We start from the raw sequence: 20,800 nt of genomic DNA, 5'->3' as shown, positions 1-20,800 counted from the left end.
TGTGACGTCTACTCAAGAGATATTATAGGACACATAGTCAACTACACAGCGCTCATGCAGTCAGAGCTACAGTGAACAGATGGTCAAAGTTTCCAGCCAGAAGTCTTCAGGATCTATGATTAGTCCTACTGGAGCACGTTATGGCAGAGGCTGGACTTGTTTCGAGTACCCAGAATTATGGCTTCTAAAGAAAATAAAGTGTTAAAACAGCCAGTCGTCATATTCCTTTTCTGAAGTACACATAAACGTTCTTTATAAGTTACATGAATTTAAACCATGTTTCGTTGCAAAAAATAGTTCAATTAACAGAAACCTCTATTGAGAAGGTTAAAATGAAATAATCTTAAGCCAGGGAAGGAACCCACCCTTCCCTGTCCTGTAGAAGTAATTGCTTATTTTTCTTATTTACTCCTTCCATGTCCTCTCTTCAAGGAACTCAAAGCTACAATCATGACACCTGCTGCCCAAAATTATCACAAGAACCCTGAGAGGTAGGTGCAGCGGAAAGTTTTGTGTGACTGTCCCAAGGTCACCTAGTGAGTTTCATAGCTGAAAGGCGATTTGAGCCCAGACCTCCAGAGTTTCTATTCAAAACTCTATCCACTATGGCCATCTGCCTCTCTAAGGGCAATTCAGTCTAACTGTCCACACTGGTATAGCCCCCCTATTTTGAAATGTGGTGACAACAGTTCATGCAGTCGTCAGCGCTACAACTATAGCTCTGCCATGCGCTGCAAATCTTTATGTCATAGGAGAACTGTAGTTGGAAGGACCACAAGGATCATCTAGTCCAACCCCCTGCAATGCAGGAATCTTTTTTGCCCAGCGTGGGGCTCGAACCCACAAGACAGGAATTAAGAGTCTCATGTTCTACCCACTACGCCATCCCAGGGATGTTTACATACAGCATGAATTCACCTCCAACTGAACTGAGCACTCGTTAACTGTATGCTCCACTTGCATTGTTAACTGAAATAGTGTTTCCCCCTCCCCCAACAAGAAGTCGAGAAAATATATTATACCCTGTGGAGTGAGAATAATTTTTGCTATCCAGCGGAGTTTCCAACATACTGTATTGCTTTCAGGGTGAAACAATCCAATTCAATGCTTAAGACCATTCATGAAGAAGGTAAAAGTAAAGGTAAAGGGACCCCTGACCATTAGGTCCAGCCTTGACCGACTCTGGGGTTGCGGCACTCATCTCACTTTATTGGCCGAGGGAGCCGGCGTACAGCTTCCTGTGGCCAGCATGACTAAGCCGCTTCTGGCGAACCAGAGCAGCACATGGAAATGCCATTTACCTTCCCACCGGAGCAGTACCTATTTATCTACTTGCACTTTGACGTGCTTTCGAACTGCTAGGTTGGCAGGAGCAGGGACCGAGCAACGGGAGCTCACCCCGTCACGGGGATTCGAATCACCGACCTTCTGATCGGCAAGTACTAGGCTCCGTGGTTTAACCCACAGTGCCACTCACGTCCCTTTTATGAAGAAGGTATGGCAGTGTAAAAAAAAAAACCTGCCTAACCAACCCTCCCCCCCACTGCTCTTCCATTACCACTGAAGAAGAAGAAGAAGAAGAAGAAGAAGAAGAAGAAGAAGAAGAAGAAGAAGAAGAAGAAGAAGAAGAAGAGTTTGGATTTGATATCCCGCCTTTCACTCCCCTTCAGGAGTCTCAAAGCGGCTAACAATCTCCTTTCCCTTCCTCCCCCACAACAAACACCCTGTGAGGTGAGTGGGGCTGAGAGACTTCAAAGAAGTGTGACTGGCCCAAGGTCACCCAGCAGCTGCATGTGGAGGAGCGGAGACGCGAACCCGGTTACCCAGATTACGTGACTACCGCTCTTAACCACTACACCACACTGGCTCTCACTGAACCCTTTTCCAGTTCTGTATAGCTGCTGTTCTTAGTCACAGAAATGTGGCAAAGCACAATAAGAGTTGCTTATATGCCTGTACCCCTTGAAAGGCACATGCACAATGGCAAAACAACATGCCAAGGATACAGGCACCCTGATTTCAAACTGAGCACTAAGAACATCTATTGCCTTTGGCTCTTGGTGTTATTTAGGTATCCCCCTTTTCCTTCCAAGAGCAAAATGTGACATACATGAAGTAGCCAAGTGGTTGTTTATCCACGCCCTGGACAAGACCCACACCTATTTATTATTATTTACTTAGCTTCAAAAAGCTAACTGCATTACGTGCCTTCAGTCCATATCCTAACTGCAGAAAGAAAGCCATAAGACTTTGAGTTTGCAAAATACCCGCTGGCCTTGGATACAGATTGGAAGACAATCTTCAAGCTTGCTTTCCATCCTATTTGATACAAGGAGGAATGATCCTGGAGCGATCTCTGCTGGCTCCTCTGAAGGACTGGTCTAGCTCAGATGATCATAGCTACAAGCCTTCTGCTTGCACATGATACCTTTCTGCCTGAGCCACAATTAAATCAGGAAAGCTCCGATTAACCATAGCTTCCCGTCTCATTGAAACCGTGAAACTTCAGTTACCGGCCTTGAAACAAGGCGGGTTATCAAACCAACTTCAGTATATGGTTTAATACCTTGGCTTATTCAGAAACAGGTAGTTCTAGTTTCCCATTCAAACCAAACAGGGAACCATGGTTAATTAGAGCTGGCCTGCTTTAATCATAGCTCAGGAACGAGGGAACTGCTTGTACAGTATATGTAAAAGGCTTGTGCATATCTTGGCTTAGCAAGACTATATGGTTGCTCAAATGCAGAGAGTGTGTGCATCTCAGCTCAATGAATCCAGAGAATGAAAGAACAAATTTTCAGTGCAACGAAAGCTTTAGTTATTACCATGATTCAACACACAGCTGACCAAAGCAATTCTAAAGGGGGGGGGCATGGGATAAAGGAGGGCACCATGGTGGAGGATGTGGCACTGCCTAACCCCTGCTGCTTGCTCTAGCCAGAAGGGGAGCGGGGGGAGAATCACTATGTCTATTCCAGGACCCTTTCTGTGGGGCCATTTGATCCTGCAGATCCGAAGGCCTGCTACAATCCATCCTGTTTCAAGCCCTACCACAACACATCTTCAATGCTACATGTACACTAACGGAGAATTTTAGGGGTGCACTGGGAGTGTAAGAACTGTTCTGCCAGTGGAACTCCTCTCCACCCACTGAGCAGCACTTACACAGCATCCTAAGGTGGCTCGGGCCATCTTGAGGACTGCAGCCTTACTGCTCTACATAAAACAGCAAATTGAGGCTTCCACAAATGCCACAATTGTATTACTCAGAAACTGTTAAGTAGAAAAGTTGCATGAATTATCAAAGGGACTTTTGGTAAAGAGGACCCCCCCCCACACACACACGCAGTCATTTACATCACCATCTGCAATAAATATGTCATATAAAAAACTTCATCATGTGCGGAAACATGGAAAAATGTTCCCAGAACCCTCTACTTCCAGTAGAAGAAATAGCAGCTTTTCAAGCAGGTAAGTGGCACATGAACATTTTTTTGCAACACTCGTCTTCTGAAGAAGGCAATCCTAGAAGTCAGCATCCAGAGTAAAAACGTTATCGTTGGTGTCAGCCATAACTGCGAAACGCTGATACTCCGAAACCCTCTTTTCAAAGAAATTGGTTTTTCCTTCCAGCGAGATGTTCTCCATGAAGTCAAAAGGGTTTTCTGCTTGAAAGACCTGAGAAAAAGCAAAGTTATTATTAAATTGCAGTTACTGGCCTAAGGAAGACAACATTCCTACAAATTTCTGGTAGATAACTGCTGGAGGCCTTTTCTACTGAGATAGTACTCCTTTCTCTTAATAGCAAAAAAAACCAAACACCCTTCTATAACAAAGCCTTTGGCTGATTAAACAACTATGGCCTTTTAAATAAGCTTGTGGAGAAGGGTTTGTTGTTGTTATGTTAGCTGTTTTGTGCTTTTCTTTTGTTTTTTTATGCTGTAAACCACCCTGTGATCTTGGGATGAAGGTAGGTATATAAATTTAATAAAAAAACAAGTAGAATAATTCTGCCCACAGCCTTGTCTGGGCACAAGCAAAGGCAACAAAGCTTTAATTCTTCTGCAGTTACTTATCTGCCTGCTATATGGCAGCTCCTGAATTAGCGTCACTCTCCCAGCACATCTATCACCTCTTCCACTTTCCCAAGCACTTTTACCAGAGCTAAATTTCATAACTGACAACACATATTCTGAGGCCATTTAGACAGAACGACAAGTCCCACTTTGGCATTACATGAACCAAGCCTGGGCGATGTATCAATCAATACATCGCTCAGGGCTGGTATGAGAATCAGAGCATGGTGTCTGCTTCACCCAGTGGTATATTGCAGGTGAAGCAGCCACTGCTTCAGAGTCATAATTTCTTAGACAATATTTTAATTTGACTTATTGGGCCCTAATGTCTGATACTCACATTTCAGTGAGTGTTCTATTGTCTCTTTTGTTGTTTTATTTTACTTGTGTTCTTTTTTTTTACCATAGAGCGGTACCTTGGTTCTCGAACATAATCTGTTCTGCGAGTTCATTTGACTCCCAAAACCATTCAGAAACCAAGGCGCGGCTTCCGATTGGCTGCAGGAGCTTCCTGCACTCAATTTGTTGGACAACTAAGCCGTTCAGGAACCAAGGTACCACTGTACATTATTTGTTAACAAGATGTTACTTGTAACATTATGTTGCAAGCCACCCTGCACACTATTTATTTTGCTGCAGAAAGGTGGAATACAAATTTTCTCAAATAAATAAATGATACAAAACGATATAAATAAATAACACAATTAGTAAATAAGATGTACAGTATTTTGCAAGGTAACCTGACCAAAAAAAGACTAGTCAAAACATTCCTGGTTTTATTCTATGCATCGTATATTTTATTTCCAAGTGCTTACACAGCTCAGGCCCAACCCTGAAACAAATGACTATGGCAAAACTTACTAAGGCCCAACCCCACTTACCTGGGAGTAAGCCCCATTGAATTCAACAGGACTTACTTCTTAGAATACATGGTTAGGATTGCATTGTAAGGAGACTAGTGTTAAATGTTTATATCTTCCTGAGCTACCTTACCTTGGAGAAGCCCAGTTCCAGAAGTAACCGATCTGCTACAAACTCAATATATTGTTTCATCAGAGTGCAATTCATTCCAATTAAGCCAACTGGCAAGGCCTCTGTCAAAAACTCCTGTAAATTAGAAAAAGGTAAAATATTTTAGCAGGAGCACAGTTCCAGCTACTTAGGAATAACCCATTATAGTCTGATTGCCATGTTAACAGAGGCCACTTTAAAGAGAGCCACAGCTACAACACATTGAGATCTGGAGATGGATGTCAAGGTGCTCCATCCTGAAGCAACTGCAGTGACAAACAGTGACTGGTGCAAAAGTGAAGTAGAGCAGGCACCTGACTTCTTAAGAGGAATAGTATTTTGGATGCAGAAGAAGAAACCCGGAGACTCGTCTGCTCACCTGTTCAATTTCAACTGCATTGACAACAATCTCTCTGACTCTTTCTTCTGAAGGTTTATTCACTAAGTACTGAAACATTAGGCAGGCAAAGTTGCAATGGAGTCCCTGAAAAATGAGAATGAAATGGAAAATAAGGGACACTCACCTTGCTTCTACAAACCAGCAGCAAAAACTCTCTTTTTCCACTTTTATTTATGTATTTAAGGTGCATATATATATATGTGTGTGTGTGTGTGTGTGTGTGTGTGTGTGCGCGTGCGCCTTAAATACATACATAAATATATCCATCCATCCTAAAGTAAACGTTAAAAGGGCCAAGCTTTTTACAGCAACACCCACCCACAATTTTAAAAACTGAATAGAACTAGCCAGAAGATATTGATAAGACAGCAATATAAAGCAGCAAAGAAGACAACAGGAGTCTCCTAACAACTCTCAGCACCCCTTGACAAACTATGGTCCCCAAGACTCTTTGGGGGAAGCCATGGCTGTTTAAAGTGGTATGATACTGCTTTAAATGTATAGTGCAGACAGGGCCAAGTTGGCTTCCAATCCACCCACCCTGATTTTTCAGATTTTAAAAATTTCAAGACAGCAACATGCATTATTAGTTGGGGGAAACACATCATTCTTATTAAAATGAGCTGTGCTTAATCTAAAGTGAGACATTTACACTATTTTAGTGTATTTAGTGTATTTATTTAGTTTATTTTAGATACATTTACACTATTTATACATTTACACTATTTCAACAATTCAGATACTACTGGTTGTTGTTTTTTTTAAAAAAAAATCAAGCGGGGGGGGGGATTTCTAGTATCTGTGACTCTTTTATTTGGACGGTTTTGCTTTCAGAGAACAAGACTGGACCCCATTTTGAACATCAAACCCCCCCCACACACACGCATTACTTCATCTCGGCTAATGAGTTCATTGGAGAAAGTGAGGCCTGGCATCAGTCCTCTTTTCTTGAGCCAAAATATAGCCGCAAAAGAACCAGAGAAGAAGATCCCTTCGACGGCAGCAAAAGCAACCACTCTCTCGCCTGTTTCAGGGGAGATAAAAACACATACACACATTATGGTTACAAAGTTCAGACACCAACCCCTCAAACTGTAAAATAGAATGTTGCAACATATAAAAGGAGAGGAAATTCCAGTACAAATACAGTAACAATCTGCACTGAAAGCAACATAATTAACAAGAAAACAAAATATTTTTTAGAGAACACAAAAATCAAATGCAAAAATGGAGTATGAACTCGAGTGTCCCTCCTCTCAAATAAACGCCCCAATCCTGGTAGTCTTAAGCATAATTTATAACCAGCTCATTCAACCACCTTCAGCCACAGGATAACACAACTCAACACCATAGCCCCTCCTTCCTGGTATCCCACTCAGGTAGAGTCTTACTCTATACCAGTTCAGTTTCTTACACTGAGAGGCATTAAACAACTTTAGAACACTCAAAAACATTATTTCAACTAAGGCACGTATAGTGGAAATGCATTACTCAGAAGCAACCTACCAAAAGTGGCTTCCCTGTCTCTTATCCACCTCAGTGCCCAGTCAGCTTTCCTCTTGACGCACGGCATTGTTTCAATAGCATTAAATAAGAAGTCCCTGGAAAAAAACAAACCAAAAGGTATCAAGAATCTGAGGCGCCAGTATCACGTCCGTGCATCGGACAATATGGGTGGTTCAGCTATGTTTTACCCAAAGCGGACCACTGAAATTAATGAACATAACTAAGCTAGGGCTATTAATTTCAACAGGTCTACTCAAGAGTAAAACGTAGTTGAATGCCACCCCAGGGCTGTGCAAAGCACCCCAGTACAGTCTGGAACCCAATTTGGTAATCCTGATCAGGCCCTATTCCAGCCAGATCACTCTGGGGCCCAGCCTAATCTGGGCCAAACTCAGATCCTGAACAGGATCAGGGCCTTGTGCAGCCCTAAGTGGCAAGAGGCGTGGGGAAAATGAGATGATACAAGCAGCCTCCTTCCACCGCCTCCCTGACCGCAAGTTTAAACAGGGTTTCACACAGTCGTATCTGAAGCAGGGGGTCACCCACAGATGGCTCAATCCTCTCGTAACAGATACATGATTAAATGATCTTCTGAATGTGTGCACGTTATGGCAAAACAAGAAGTTTCTGCATCTTGAAGAACGTTATGGCACAAACCTTTTTCAGAACCTGCCTTCAAACTAGAAGGAAATATTAACTCATTACACCACTGAGTAATTTACAGCATGATTGACAAGGCTATTTCATTTCAGCACATTAATTCTGAAGGAAAAGTCACCCTTTGGTCAACAGTGACTGGTGTGGTAGGACAGACTGGACACCTGTCCAGGTAAGCCACTAGTGAACTTAGTGACTGCTCTGTCTTTAAATAAATAAAAAAACCATATGAACTGGGTAGGGGAGAGAGACGAAACCAGTATTCAACTAATTTCTACCTTTTTACCTCATTTCTCACATCCAGCCCCTTCATGGAAAAAGTTATTCACCATTCTATCCTAGCTACACACATTTTCCATCTTTGTAATTTTGCACAATTTTATTCAGGGCTGCATGTATTCTGCGATTTCATGAAAGTGCTGTGTGAAGCCTTAATTGTTGCAGAATTCCCAGCATTTCAAGAATCACGATTTTAAAATCATGTTTCTAGTCCATATGACTGGCCATGAGCTTGAAGGTGTTTTGTAGAATCTCGGAAGTTATATTTCTAGAGGTCAATCAGAGGGCCTCAATACCATGCAGTTCCTTGCTCTTTCTCATACTTACTTGAAGCTGAATTATTCAAATTAAAGAAATGCATGCAGTTTCTTAACTTGTATCATTTATACAGAGGAAAGTTTTTTTTTAAAAAAAGTTCAATTTTGGATTACTCTGATGAATATTGGTTCCTATTTTTAAGCACAAAAACACATACTGCTCTGAGTTTAATGAAACTCCTGCTATGATAATGAGCTGCAATGAACCTTCGCCGCAAGCATACCTGTGAGGAGATTGGAAACATCGGAATCATCTGAAAGAATGATTTGGCTCTGACTTCTCCTAACCATAAAGGGTAAAGGGAACCCAGACCATTAGGTTCAGTCATGGTGGACTGGGGTTGTGGCGCTCATCTCGCTTTATTGGCCGAGGGAGCCGGCATACAGCTTCCGGGTCATGTGGCCAGCATGACTAAGCTGCTTCTGGTGAACCAGAGCAGCGCACAGAAACGACATCTACCTTCCCACCAGAGCAGTACCTAGTTATCTACTTGCACTTTGACATGCTTTCAAACTGCTAGGTTGGCAGGAGCAGGGACCGAGCAACGGGAGCTCACCCCATCGCGGGGATTCGAACCGCCGACCTTCTGATCTGTGGTTTAACCCACAGCGCCACCCGCATCCTCTCCTAACCACAGTTTAGCTTTAAACAAACCACAATTTCCAAGCTGAGAAGTCACAGTGAACTGTGGTTTGTTGAAAGGAAAAAGTAGATGTTTTTACCTCCTCCTCACAGACGGAAGGGAGGAAAGTTGAAACCAAGTCCCACTGTGGCTTAATGCTATACAGTGGTACCTCAGGTTACAGACGCTTCAGGTTACAGATGCTTCAGATTACAGACTCTGCTAACCCAGAAATAGTACCTCAGGTTAAGAACTTTGCTTCAGGATGAGAACAGAAATCGTGCGGCGGCGGTGCAGCAGCAGTGGGAGGCCCCATTAGCTAAAGTGGTACCTCAGGTTAAGAATAGTTTCAGGTTAAGAAGGGACCTCCAGAACGAATTAAGTTCTTAACCTGAGGTACCACTGTAGTGATCTCTCCTGTTATGTCTGAACCAGGACAGTCATTCAGTATGGAAAGAACACAATACAGAAATCCTCTATATTGTGGCAATACTTACGGTGATTACCTTTTCTCAGGATCCTTGATGTAAGTGTCTATTAATAAACTGTACATCTCTGAGTGAACATTTTCTATTAGTATCTGGAAGCCATAGAAACAGCGAGCTTCTGGGATCTGCACTTCCTGACTAAAACGTTCCACCTGACAAGAAAAGAAGGTTAGAGGTAATTCACACATATACATTCTTAACAACTCATAGAAGGGTGCATGATTCTACCATCACTGGAAAGCACTACATTTGATGTAGTTATCAGACGACAGGAAACTATGGCCAAGGGAATGGGTGTTTCCTCTCAACACTTGGAGCTGCAATCCTCAAGTGCCAACTTATCTAAGGACCTTAAATATTTGAACTGCTTGCTCAAAACACTAATGGCAAATAAGCCTTGAAGTCAAATGCCAAAGTGTTTCATCAGCTTGACTGCAGGTGCTGAAATAGCAAATAAGGCAGGCAGCACAGGGTTAGAAAAGCAGCCCATAAAGTATCTTACCAGGTTTTCGTTCACAATTCCATCGCTGGCTGCAAAAAAAGCCAGGATATGTGAAATAAAGTATTTTTCTTCAGGTTTCAGTTTGTTCCAGTGAGGAAGATCCTTTGATAAGTCAACCTTTGTGAGGAAGAAGAAAAATTCATTGCAAATTTATACTTTAGTGGTTCATTAATAACTCTGTAAGACAAAAGAAACTCTTGAGGGAAATGAAATGGCAAATTCTTTATTAATTAATTTTCTATACTGTTTTTTCATCTGTAGATCTCAAGGCAGCTCGCAACACAAAGATACAAGATAAGAACACAAAATACAAAAGAACAAGAGCAACAAAACCAAAACAAACCAATATCTACCAACCCGCCGCATTCATATAGTTCCTACAAAGCTTCTCTCCACGATGCCTTGTGCTTCATTTAAAGACATTTGCAAGGACTGGATAGTTTGCAAGTGGACAGGGAAAGAGGATGCCCATAACTTGTTCAAAGACATGTTATTAATTTCGTTATTATCACCACTCCTCCAAAAGTCGCAAAATGGCTAACAGAAATAACAAATAATAAACACGAAACCAATACAATTAAAAATGAATTAATTTAAGAAACAGTACACTAAATATGCCAGGATATCTGCGCTATCTATGATCATTTCTTGTTAACTGTTCCCTGCCCCACTGCAGGTGTAAATACAATCATTTCAGGAGTTATCATCAATATGGTAAAATTTTACAGGTGTATCTATCTAACATATATTGAGCTCTCAGTGTCACTGACTGCAATTTTTGTATCTTATTGCCATTCAGTTACCGCCTTACCATTTTCTCCTTTCTCTAGTCCACAAAAGCTTGTGCTGTAATAAATGTATTAAGAGTTTAAGGTGCCACATAATTCTTTTATTAATACGCTTAAAGTTCATCCACACTCAACAAGTCAGACACAAAAAGATGAACCAGCTGCTTCCAGAAAGACTACCTAAAACAGCACATTATCAGTGGCCCATATCAGTGTTCAAATGCTTGGGAGAAGACAAATGTCTTTGCCTGGTGCCAAACAGATGACAATGACAGCACCACGTGAGCCTCTTTGGGGCAAGTGTTAGTTATGTATCTACAACTTTCAGCACCCTTTACAAGCTACAGCTCCCAGAATTCTTTGGGGGAAGCCATGACTTTTAAAGTGGTACAAGAGTGCCTTAAATGTATGGTGTGGTTGTGACATCAGTGAATGGAGTCAGTCTTTCGTCACCCTCTCTCCTAGCTGTCCCTAAAGTCTGGCTTTCCTAGGTCTCTTGACCCTTCCTTTCTTTTTATTCTCCTATACCAACCAAAACGCTTAAGTGGCTAGAGGAACTCCCCTACGAAAAAAGCCTATACAATGTTTGAGGTGTTTTTAGTTTAGAAAAAAAGCAAGGGTGGTCATGATAGAGGAATACAAAAAGATGCATTCTGTGGAGAAGCTTTTCTTCTTCTCTCATAATACCAGAACAGGAGGTAATGCAATGAAGATGAATGTTGGAATATTCAAGGCAAAAAGGCGTATTTCTTCACACAGTGCCTAGTCAAAATATGGAATTCATTAAAAGATGTAGCTGTGGACACCAATTTGGGTGGCTTTAAAATGGAATTAGGCAAATTCTTAGAACTATCCATTAAGAATTACAGTGGTGCCTCACAAGACGAAAAGAATCCGTTCCGCGATTCTCTAACAGCTGATAGGCGGCTTGGCGGCTTAGGAAAGGGGGGGGGAGCGGAAAAAACCCGCGGGGACACGCAAGATTTTTTCGTCTTGCGAAGCAACTCCATAGGGAAATTCGTTTTGCGAAGCGCCTCCAAAACGGAAAACCCTTTCATCTAGCGGGTTTTCCGTCTTGCGAGGCGTTCATCTTGTGGGGCACCACTGTATAGCAAATTCTAAGGCATTTGGAAGCCACCTGGGAACTGGATACCCAGCTGCCTCCTCTTCTGAAATGTCCTGAAATGTTTCAGAAACGTCTTGAAAGTGGTGTTGAACTACGCAAGTCAAGCATAGACTTAAGCTTGCTTTGTTTGCAACCCCATTGTCACTGTGGAAAAACTGTGACACCTCTAAGACAGCAGGACACAGAATACACACCTGCAGGCACAAACACATCCTTCCCTCTACATGTTGCTACACTCACCTCTTCTGCTGTCCAGAAGGAAGCTTGTGCCTGCTTGTACATTTTCCAAATGTCTGGATACTGGATGGGGAAGATGACAAACCGGCGAGGGTTTTTCCTTAAAAGAGGCTCTTCGCCCAGTTTTAAACCATCCTCAGTCTCACCTGAAGACGGCAACAATCTCTAAAGCAAGAACACAACGAGTAGTCAATAACATCGGCCCAGAGATGGAAAGAAGATAAAAGTCTCAACCAGAGAAGAAGGGCAGATTAAGTTGATGAATTATGCCAAAATGGCAAAAATGACCGGAAGAATCAAAAATCAAGAAGACCAAAATTTTAATAATGGGGGAAATTTATAATTTATCTTAAAAATAATTGTAAACAGTTAAAATAGTTAGTAGGATTGGAATAACACTTGTAGTTTAATGGTGAATTTTGAATATAACGGAGATGTAAAAGATCTGGATTATTATAAAAGATGCAGGAGTAAATGACTAACACTGGGACCCAGAAAGGGGAGGAGGGAAGTCCAGGAATCTTGTTTTTATGATGTACGTTGCATATGTGATTGTAAAACTTTATCTGAAGAACCAAATAAATAATTTTTCAAAAAGTAAACGAGCACAAGAGTCGTAGAGGGTGCGCTGGTTTTCTACGCCGCCTCGCTGAAAACTCAATGACGTATTATATAACCTAAGTTTTACTCGGAAGTCAGAGCCACGGAGCGCGGCGGAGTTGACTCCCGAGTAAGCGCGAGCATAGGATCGCGGCCCTGGAACTCGATCCTGCGTGCGCCTGCTCGGGTGTAAGGGCCTCCGGGTTCGACGGGGGCCTGATCCCCAGGAAACGCGCGCACCCATCCGGGGAAATGGAGATCCCAATCTGCCCTGCTCACCTCGTCCCCCTGCGGCCTAGCAGCGCCGCACGACGCAGGGCGCTCCCGTTGCTCGCCCATGGCCCCGCAGCGGGCCCGGCCCGGGAGCAACGCCGGCGAAGGGAAGGCGGCGCCGACGATGGGGACCTGCGCGCAGCAGCAACCGGCGGACCTGCAAGGGCAGCGGTGTCGGAAGAGACCACGACTCGGAGGCTCCTCCTCCCGGAGGCGGGATTGTGTGCGGCCGAAAGGGAAGGCAAATGCTCGCGCTCCCTCTGCAAAACTGAGTCTCTCCTCCTCCTCGTCGTCCTTTAAGTCAAGGCGCAGACACAGCTCGAGACAAACAAAAATTAAATTAATAAATAACCCGTCTGAATTCAGCGCTCCGCCTCAGTGGCCGGGAAGAAGTTTAAGCTTAAAAAAAATGTGAACTGGAAGGTATGTAAAATAATGTTTTAACATGCAATCGAGTTTGCATTATTCACCCATCAGCCATGGGTGCTTCAGTTGAGATTTCTGCATTGCTTGGGGTTTGGAATAGATGACAGTGGGGCTCCCTTCCAGTTCCAGAGATCTGTTATTATGCTAAACTGATCATCCGAGTGGATCTTGCTCCTTTAAGAGCACTTATTAGTTCTACCTGAAGATGCAGAGATTGAACTTGACCAAGCTTTTGAAGGACACCAGATTGGGCTATGTACACGCCTATATCTTTAAAACCCATTTTAAGCACATTTCAACCAACAGAGAATTACGGGCCCAGTAGTTTGTTAAGGAATTGTAACTCTGTGAAGGTTAAACTACAGTGCCCAAAGTGCTTTGAAGGGATCAGAGTTGTCAAAACAAAAATGAATGGCAAAAAGCTCCCGAGGATCTCTCCAAATGGGGTGAATGGACAACAGAATGGCAAATGTGATTTCATATAAGTAATATATAGGAATAGAGTTTGAGCTGTTTTAAGTGCAGTAAACTTATAAGGATCTGGAAGCTGGCTCCTCTCATTGCTAGATGGTCATTATTTCAATGGACAGCCTCTGTTGGAAAGCATCAGTTGCCAAGATAATATGCACAAAAGGATATTTGAAGATCACAAGGCATACAGAGAACATATCATCATCACCAACAAATCTTTTATTGGCATCACATACAAACATCCATAAGCAAATCAATACAGAATTCCTGCCTTCCCAGTGACACAAAACATTTGTCAAATGAGAGAGGCAAAGCAGCCTAACATTGCATCTCTAGGTCTCCAGGGAGATCAGACATCTGCAATGTGTTTCGACAACAAAAAACCAGATAAAAATATTTAGCCACTAATTTGGTGAGCTCCTGATTATTCCCCAATAATAGAAAATATATGACCTCTAACTCTGGTTTCCATTTGGGATGCAGAGTTGATCTAGGAACTGCTGGAAGAGATCAACATATAGTTTACATTTAAGAACCATATGTGTAAGAGTTTCCACCTGATGGTCTTCACATGGGCAAATTCTTTCTCCTTCCACCATTCCCGAGAACCGTCATTAGTGGAAGCATCGACTTGAGCTCCTCATTACTTGTGCAGTTTTTATTAGTTTTATCAGTTTTTATTCAGTTTTTATCAGCCTCAGTATTTTATCTACAACATTTGGCAGCTTTTCCTTAACTAATATATTCACAAAGCTTGAGTTAAAAGCTCAAGTTAAAAGTCTTAGAGAAAGTCCTGGAAAGTCTCGGGGAAAGCCTTAATTAGCTGCAGCTCGACTCAGTCTACCAACTAATTATCAGCAGGAGTGGCGATTAATTGCTCTATATTGGGAGGACGCCGAGCTTTCCGATTTACAGCAGAAATTAGTAGCGGCTGCATCTCCAGGGAAATGACTAGGAAAAAGAAGCGACTGGTCTCAACTCCACAAGTGAGCCCACAGCAGAAGTGCAAGCAGGGTAACGGGATGATTTCGTAAGAGGACAGAATTCAGAACCTACCACATCCAACAGAGCACATTCCCAGGTAGGTGAGGACGCTTTAATGGGTGGAGATCACCCAGGGGAGAATGATGAGACGAGCGCCCATGAACTATCCCATGAACTACTATCACAGAGGGCACCGCTCTATGCGGAAATACTCAAGGACCACTGTCTGCTGTCTGCAAGAACAGTGGAGGAAATTAACAGCAAATTAGAAAAGGCAACGTCTCTTTTGACTGAGTTGGTCTTCTGGTGACCAGAAATGGCTCCCTCAATTCTAAAGAGGCCGACCACAGCTTTGCCCTTCCCCATGACCATCGTGTACAGGGGTGTAACCGGTCTGGACTTGATAACGGAGAGACTACAAATAGTAAAAATAACAATAGTGAAAGTAGGGACCTAATCCTACAAAGCACTCAAGTAGCTCTCCATATATATCCTTTCAATAGTAAGCTGCCTTACTGGAAATCAACTGACAGCATGAAGAGAAATTTTAAGCAGAGAACATATGGAAGAAAGCATGAGATTATATGTTAAAAGTAGCACTTGGTATTCGGCCTGGAACCACATTGGTAACCAGAGCAGCTCTTCTGAGGACTGGTATCCTGCGGTCTCTTTGGCATGCCTAGTAATCATTCTGCTGCACTTTGGATCAGTTGTCATTTCTGAACATTCAAAGGCAGGCCTATGGTGCAGTCTTGAGGCTAGTAGGGCATGTATCACAGTGGTCTGTTACTTGTTTATCAGGAGAGGGTGTAGCAGAAGTACCCTCTGGTTAGAAAAGAGACACTCCTGGCCACAAATAACACTCAAGCACCAAGGAGCAGAACATCCAAGGAGGAGGAACTGCAGTGACACTGCTTTCAGCATGGTGGTACCAAACCTGTGGAACTCCCTGCCAACTGAAATTAGGCAGACACCCCTCCTTGCTGAGATTCAGATACTTGACTAAAACTTTCTTGTTCCAGTATGCTTTTTAAGGTAGTGTTCAATTGTATGATCAATTGCTCAGAATTGTAATATTTTGTTGAAATGAAGAAGTTCATTTCTTACATTGGGAGGCAGTTTGACTAGACAAAGTCCCTTCCAAACTCTCTGGTTCTGTGGTATGGATTCAGCTAAACAGTTGCGCTAGTGAGAGGAGTGCACTACTACGAGAACAATCTCCCCTCTTCTCCCCCATGGGCCCCCCAAATCAGCTCTAGAGGGTCAGGAGAGCCCTCAAAACTCACAGGGGGGAGGCAGCAAGATCGTTCCACCTAGCAAGCTGAAATGCTTGTGCTGATGGAGCCATGGTAATAGCGCAACAGTGAAGTCTACCCTCTGATTCTATTACCACCTTCAAAGCTCTGAAAAGCTATAGGCTATATACATGTCTGTAGCCTATACATAAAGCTGTAAACCTAGAGGATTAATTTGTCATCCTGTTTATAACTTAATGACTGCAATCCAAGCCAGAGGGATGACTCAAAAAATGTTCCGCTGAAAGATGTCATAGCAAAACCGTATGCCCATCTCAGCCTCCAAGGTAACTTGAATGGACACTTCTTCACTAGAAGTATTTACTTAGGTATATGACCCTGCAAAGAGGGTTGGGCATTATCTCATTCGGCAATAATCGCCATCTGTTGTTGACCTCTCTTTGGTTCCAAAGTTGACCTTTGCTCAGTGTCTGGCCAGCCAAAAATGCTTTTGGAAGATTGTGTTGAAATTCTTGCAGTGTAAGGAGTCTCAAAAGATTTCATCCAGTGGTATTCAAACATTTATCTGGGATGCATACCAGACTTGTTTTTTAAAAAATATATCCTAAAACTCATGCAGCACTTTTGTGGGTCATGCAGCGCACTGAAGATGATGTCATAGATGGAGGTGCATAAGACTATAAAGAATCAACTCCACCAAGACCAGAGTAACCCGTGAAAATCAGTTCACCTAGGAAGCTAGAGAGCCTTAAAACAAATGGATTTCGTGTATATTTCAATCGTTTCAAGATCACTCTTGCTTGCAGGTGCCTGGTAGAGTGAAATAAAATATCCATCTCCTGCAACTTTCACAAACCCCTTGGCACATAATGGCAGGGGTGAATGGAGAGCTGTATTCCAAACCATCTTAGCATTGGTGAAGGCTTATCTGCCACGTAATTCTTATTTGTGTCTTTCTTTTCAGTACTTGTACTGTACTTTTCAGTTTACCAAGATGCTTATTTCAGGGATTTACATGTGATGATTTACTGGTGTCTTTACTATTAAATGTCCCATCTCAAATCCTTCGTACTGTGATAAATATGTTTGCTCTTACATTTGCCTGTTTCAGTTGGGTAGCACAGGCCTGCTTGCCAAACAGTAAAGGATATGTAAGATAGCAGTTGTTAGATATCTAAACAAGTTTATATTTAATTTCAAATTGTTGCTTGCAAAATGAGACAATTTTTGCATCGTATGTCTGCTTGAAAGACTGAGGCCCCATTTGCTGCTCACTCCATCTCAGGTTAGGCTTAACTAATGGAAAAAAAACAAAAACAAGCAATATACAGTGAATAATTGTGAACACACAGTAATAAAATATGGCACAAACAGGCTGCGGTGCTTGACCCTCTCTCACATTGTCCTTATGGATGATGGTGACAGACCACCCCTTCCCTACCCCCTGACACCATCTCCTGGCAGAAGACCAAGGACCCATGGTCAGCAGGCCAAAGTGACTCACACATGTTAACTTCAAGCCAATGGGCTCAATAACTACCAGGGAAACAGGCTTTAGAAGAAACCCAGTTCCATTTTTGAAATCTGGGAGCATTAGTATCAGCTTTCAAACCAGCACTGTGTGTTGCAATACACAATCAAAGAAACCACATCTAGCTTCAAAGAACTAAAGTTTTCCTATTGCTTTGCTTTTTCTTTTACTCTATACCACATATTTAAAAGAAACTAACTTAAGCCAGACAGCAATGTGGTGTACAATTTTAATAAACATTTCTTATGAAAAGCTTGATACTGTTCAAATATACAGAGAAAAGCTATTTATATAGCTACATATACATCTTGAGTCAATGACTACAGCATAAATCATTCTAGCTTTCCCCTTCGGTTAGAGTATCAGCAAAGTGTTTTCTACATGTATATATTTTCTTTTTAGGCTACTATATTGGGCTTGTTGACTGTGTAGTTTTATCCTGCTGTGATTGTTGTAAAACAGCTATGTTATATACATAATTATACATATAACATATGGATATGCTATATATACACAGGTTATATATAACAATACTTTACAATATACACAGCCTTTCATAAGAGGGCTCTGGAAGAGATTAACTTTATTAAGCCTCAACACCTCAGTGAGGTAGGTAGCTATCATTATTTTACAGAATGTGAGTAAGAGGCCCAGAGACATTAAGTAACTTGCCATAAAAGCCAGTAGCAGATTCAGGAACAGAATCCAAAACTTTATATCCACTGAATACATCACCAGAAACTCCATCCTTATCCCTCAAAGGGCTGTCAAAGGGGAAACTAATTAGTTCATCAATACATGCAGGGGGAAAAAATATTTTTAAAAAGCACCTGCAGTTATTCCCTAACTATACAAGTCTGGCACAGTCACCTTTAAGAGAACAGTCTTCAGAGTCTACTGCATGGAGGTCAGAGATGTGCTCTAGCGAGCTTCCCTAAGGCCTGTCAGAGTTAGATTTTTCTGTAGAAGGCAGCCATTCTATTTTTAAGCTAAGGCAGAAAGGGGCTTGAATGCTGTTGTTAAGGGTGAGTGGGGGAGAGGAGCAGTTTTCCACTTTGGTAGAAATTTAAGCAAGTTTGCAGCGATGTGCTGTTCTCTCCCCACCCACCCCCCAGCCAAGAACCACGGGGACAGGGGAACAACTGAAGCCAAACAATCATAATGGAAAGAGTTTTATGTCTAGTAGGAGATGGTGAGCAAGCAACAACACAGAGCCTCCCCCTTTCATACATCACTTAAGAACTAAACAAAACGGGACCCTGGCGTACTGAAATACAATAGGACTCTCTCCCCTTCATTGTAAAAATGTTTAATTTAAAAAAAAAAAAGCAAGCACTCAGCGCACCACAATACATTTGGCAAACTTTTCTTTGTGCTGATTGAACAAAACTACATTACGCCTCCATCTTGTACAGCCTGGTGAAAACAAGAGCTTGCCAGGGCAGGGCAGTTCTGCTAACTGTAAAATGTGGGCTGAACTCCTTCCATTTCGACTGAAGATGAGAATGAGTTTTATTCACTTATGCAATTTAGAGTGGCTTAGTGAATGACTGTGGTGTGTGGTGATAACTAGGATTATACAGGCTATATAAATAAAAACTATTGTTTCTTCAGTATGACTTTGTACTTTTGTCTGTAATTTATTAAAAACTGTAACAAGATACTTAAAAAAGGCTAGATACAAAAGTAGTTAAGCTGCTCACGAACATTAAATTTCTTCAAAATGTACCTTCAAATAATCATGATCTTATAAACATTTTACAGTTACCAGGTAGTGCCTAGGCTGAAATTTTAAACAGTCTGAGACACAGCAGAACAACTGTCCAGGTTGGAGTTGGAAGTGGAACAACCTTCTGACTGATTGCTCGAGGAAAGAGGGATACAAAAATGTTGATTGTGAACGATTAAATACTGTGCATTGGCTTCCTTGTTATGTACAAAAAGATCCTCACTAAGGTATACAGATTACATGCAAAACATTAGTGGTGGTATTTGTGTGCCAGAGTCCAATGCAAAGAGACAAAACTTGCAATGGCAGTGGTTTTTTTGTAAGCAAACGTGAATGATTTCAACTCTTAGCTCTAACTGGCAAGAACTTTTTACAAGTTCAATATACATGATGCACAACTGCAGCCAACCACAAAATTAAACACCATTTTAAAAAAAAGTTAAAATAAAACACAGAACATACTTCATCTTTTATTTTGAAATTCCCTACTCCCTCTATACATGAACCTTTGCTGAAGCACTTTCCACAAAGGCAGCAGTGAATTTTCTTAGAACATTTTACATATTCCTTCCCCACCCTCCCCCGGCAAAAAGCTAAATCACAGTGTAATTTATATTGTTCTGCTGTCATCTTTGGCTGGGGTTGGCCAGGAAGCCGGCAACTAGCAAATGGTTACAGTCCGACATTGCTAGTGCTCCTTCGGCCCCTTGGGTTGCAAACTTAATACAGGAATGTTGCATTTAGTCATTGCAATACCAGCAGGGAGAGTATGACAGCATTAACTTTCATAAACTTTTATAGACAAATGGAAAATCTACAAAAAAACTAGCTATTAATATTACACAGCAATACACACTTTTTATACTCTACACAAAACCAAAATTTTTGGTCTTAATGGCGAGTAGCAACTTCTGCTTGAGAATCTGTTTAGAAGAATACAGAGGGACATAAAGGCGAGAAATACAAGTGTTCGCTGTAGGAAGGTGTTGGTCATCTGGCGGCCTTATCGTGATGGATGGCATGGGCTGAAATCCTTCTTCGCTAGCAGGCAAGGATGGGCTTGACGTCCAGAAATAAACCTAAGGTGCAAATAAACAGTGACCTGTTAATGATTTGGGGAGGGGGGAATTCACATGCCAATTTTATATTTCAGTGGCATGCGGTGAAATTTATCGTAGAGGGACAGTTAGGGCCAGAGGCGCCAGCTTGCGAGGGCGACCGGGGGTGGGGGGGTGGGAGGAGACGTTGCATACATTACGTCCTGACATCACACACATGAGAATCGGCCTTTGGGCATGTGGAGGGCTCTTGGACCCCACCAGAGCATTGTGCTCTGGGCTTTGGGAAGCAGGCACCAGGTTTAAATACTTTAATACTCTAATTTACTGGGGACATTTAAGGCACTAGCCTAGTCCCTCATGTCCACACATCGTTGTTACTAATGTTACATCCCTTTATGCCAAAATCTTGTAGATTCAAACAATATTTAAGATGTTATCTGTCACCACTATCTTTGATTC

General features: G+C 42.1%; 2 protein-coding genes across 10 annotated transcripts in view; both read right to left on the bottom strand.

Moving 5' to 3' along the window:
• Nucleotides 1-2,794: 2,794 nt before the first annotated feature.
• Nucleotides 2,795-13,086, bottom strand: RRM2B (ribonucleotide reductase regulatory TP53 inducible subunit M2B). Its single transcript, XM_028736365.2, has 9 exons — nt 12,890-13,086; nt 12,014-12,175; nt 9,860-9,976; nt 9,376-9,509; nt 6,994-7,088; nt 6,378-6,511; nt 5,467-5,571; nt 5,070-5,183; nt 2,795-3,678 (listed from the first exon to the last, which is right to left on the bottom strand). The coding sequence occupies exons 1-9, from the start codon at nt 12,947-12,949 to the stop codon at nt 3,526-3,528; spliced, it is 1,074 nt and encodes a 357-aa protein (XP_028592198.2). The 5' UTR covers nt 12,950-13,086; the 3' UTR covers nt 2,795-3,525.
• A 4,680-nt stretch (nt 13,087-17,766) lies between these two features.
• The window catches only part of UBR5 (ubiquitin protein ligase E3 component n-recognin 5), a 69,481-nt gene continuing 66,447 nt past the window's right edge, over nt 17,767-20,800 (bottom strand). For all 9 annotated transcript variants that reach the window (XM_028736355.2, XM_028736359.2, XM_028736358.2 and 6 more), the window contains one exon: nt 17,767-20,359. In XM_028736355.2, the coding sequence (XP_028592188.1) occupies nt 20,147-20,359 (213 nt within the window). In that variant the 3' untranslated portion in view covers nt 17,767-20,146. The remainder of the gene's footprint in view (nt 20,360-20,800) is intronic.

The sequence above is a fragment of the Podarcis muralis genome, chromosome 8 (assembly GCF_964188315.1).
Source record: "Podarcis muralis chromosome 8, rPodMur119.hap1.1, whole genome shotgun sequence".
Lineage (NCBI taxonomy): Eukaryota > Metazoa > Chordata > Lepidosauria > Squamata > Lacertidae > Podarcis > Podarcis muralis.
The sequence above is the reverse complement of the archived record's forward strand: the minus strand, read 5'-3'. Positions and strand labels throughout refer to the sequence as shown.

Bases quoted from the DNA above. Each gene is read 5' to 3' on its own strand.
- RRM2B (XM_028736365.2), bottom strand. From the start codon at position 12,949: ATGGGCGAGCAACGGGAGCGCCCTGCGTCGTGCGGCGCTGCTAGGCCG. The intron at 7,089-9,375 runs GTAATCACCGTA...GTTTTTTTCCAG, and splicing joins ATCAAGGATCCTGAGAAAAG to GGACTTCTTATTTAATGCTA. The intron at 6,512-6,993 runs GTAGGTTGCTTC...CCCCTGAAACAG, and splicing joins AGACAGGGAAGCCACTTTTG to GCGAGAGAGTGGTTGCTTTT.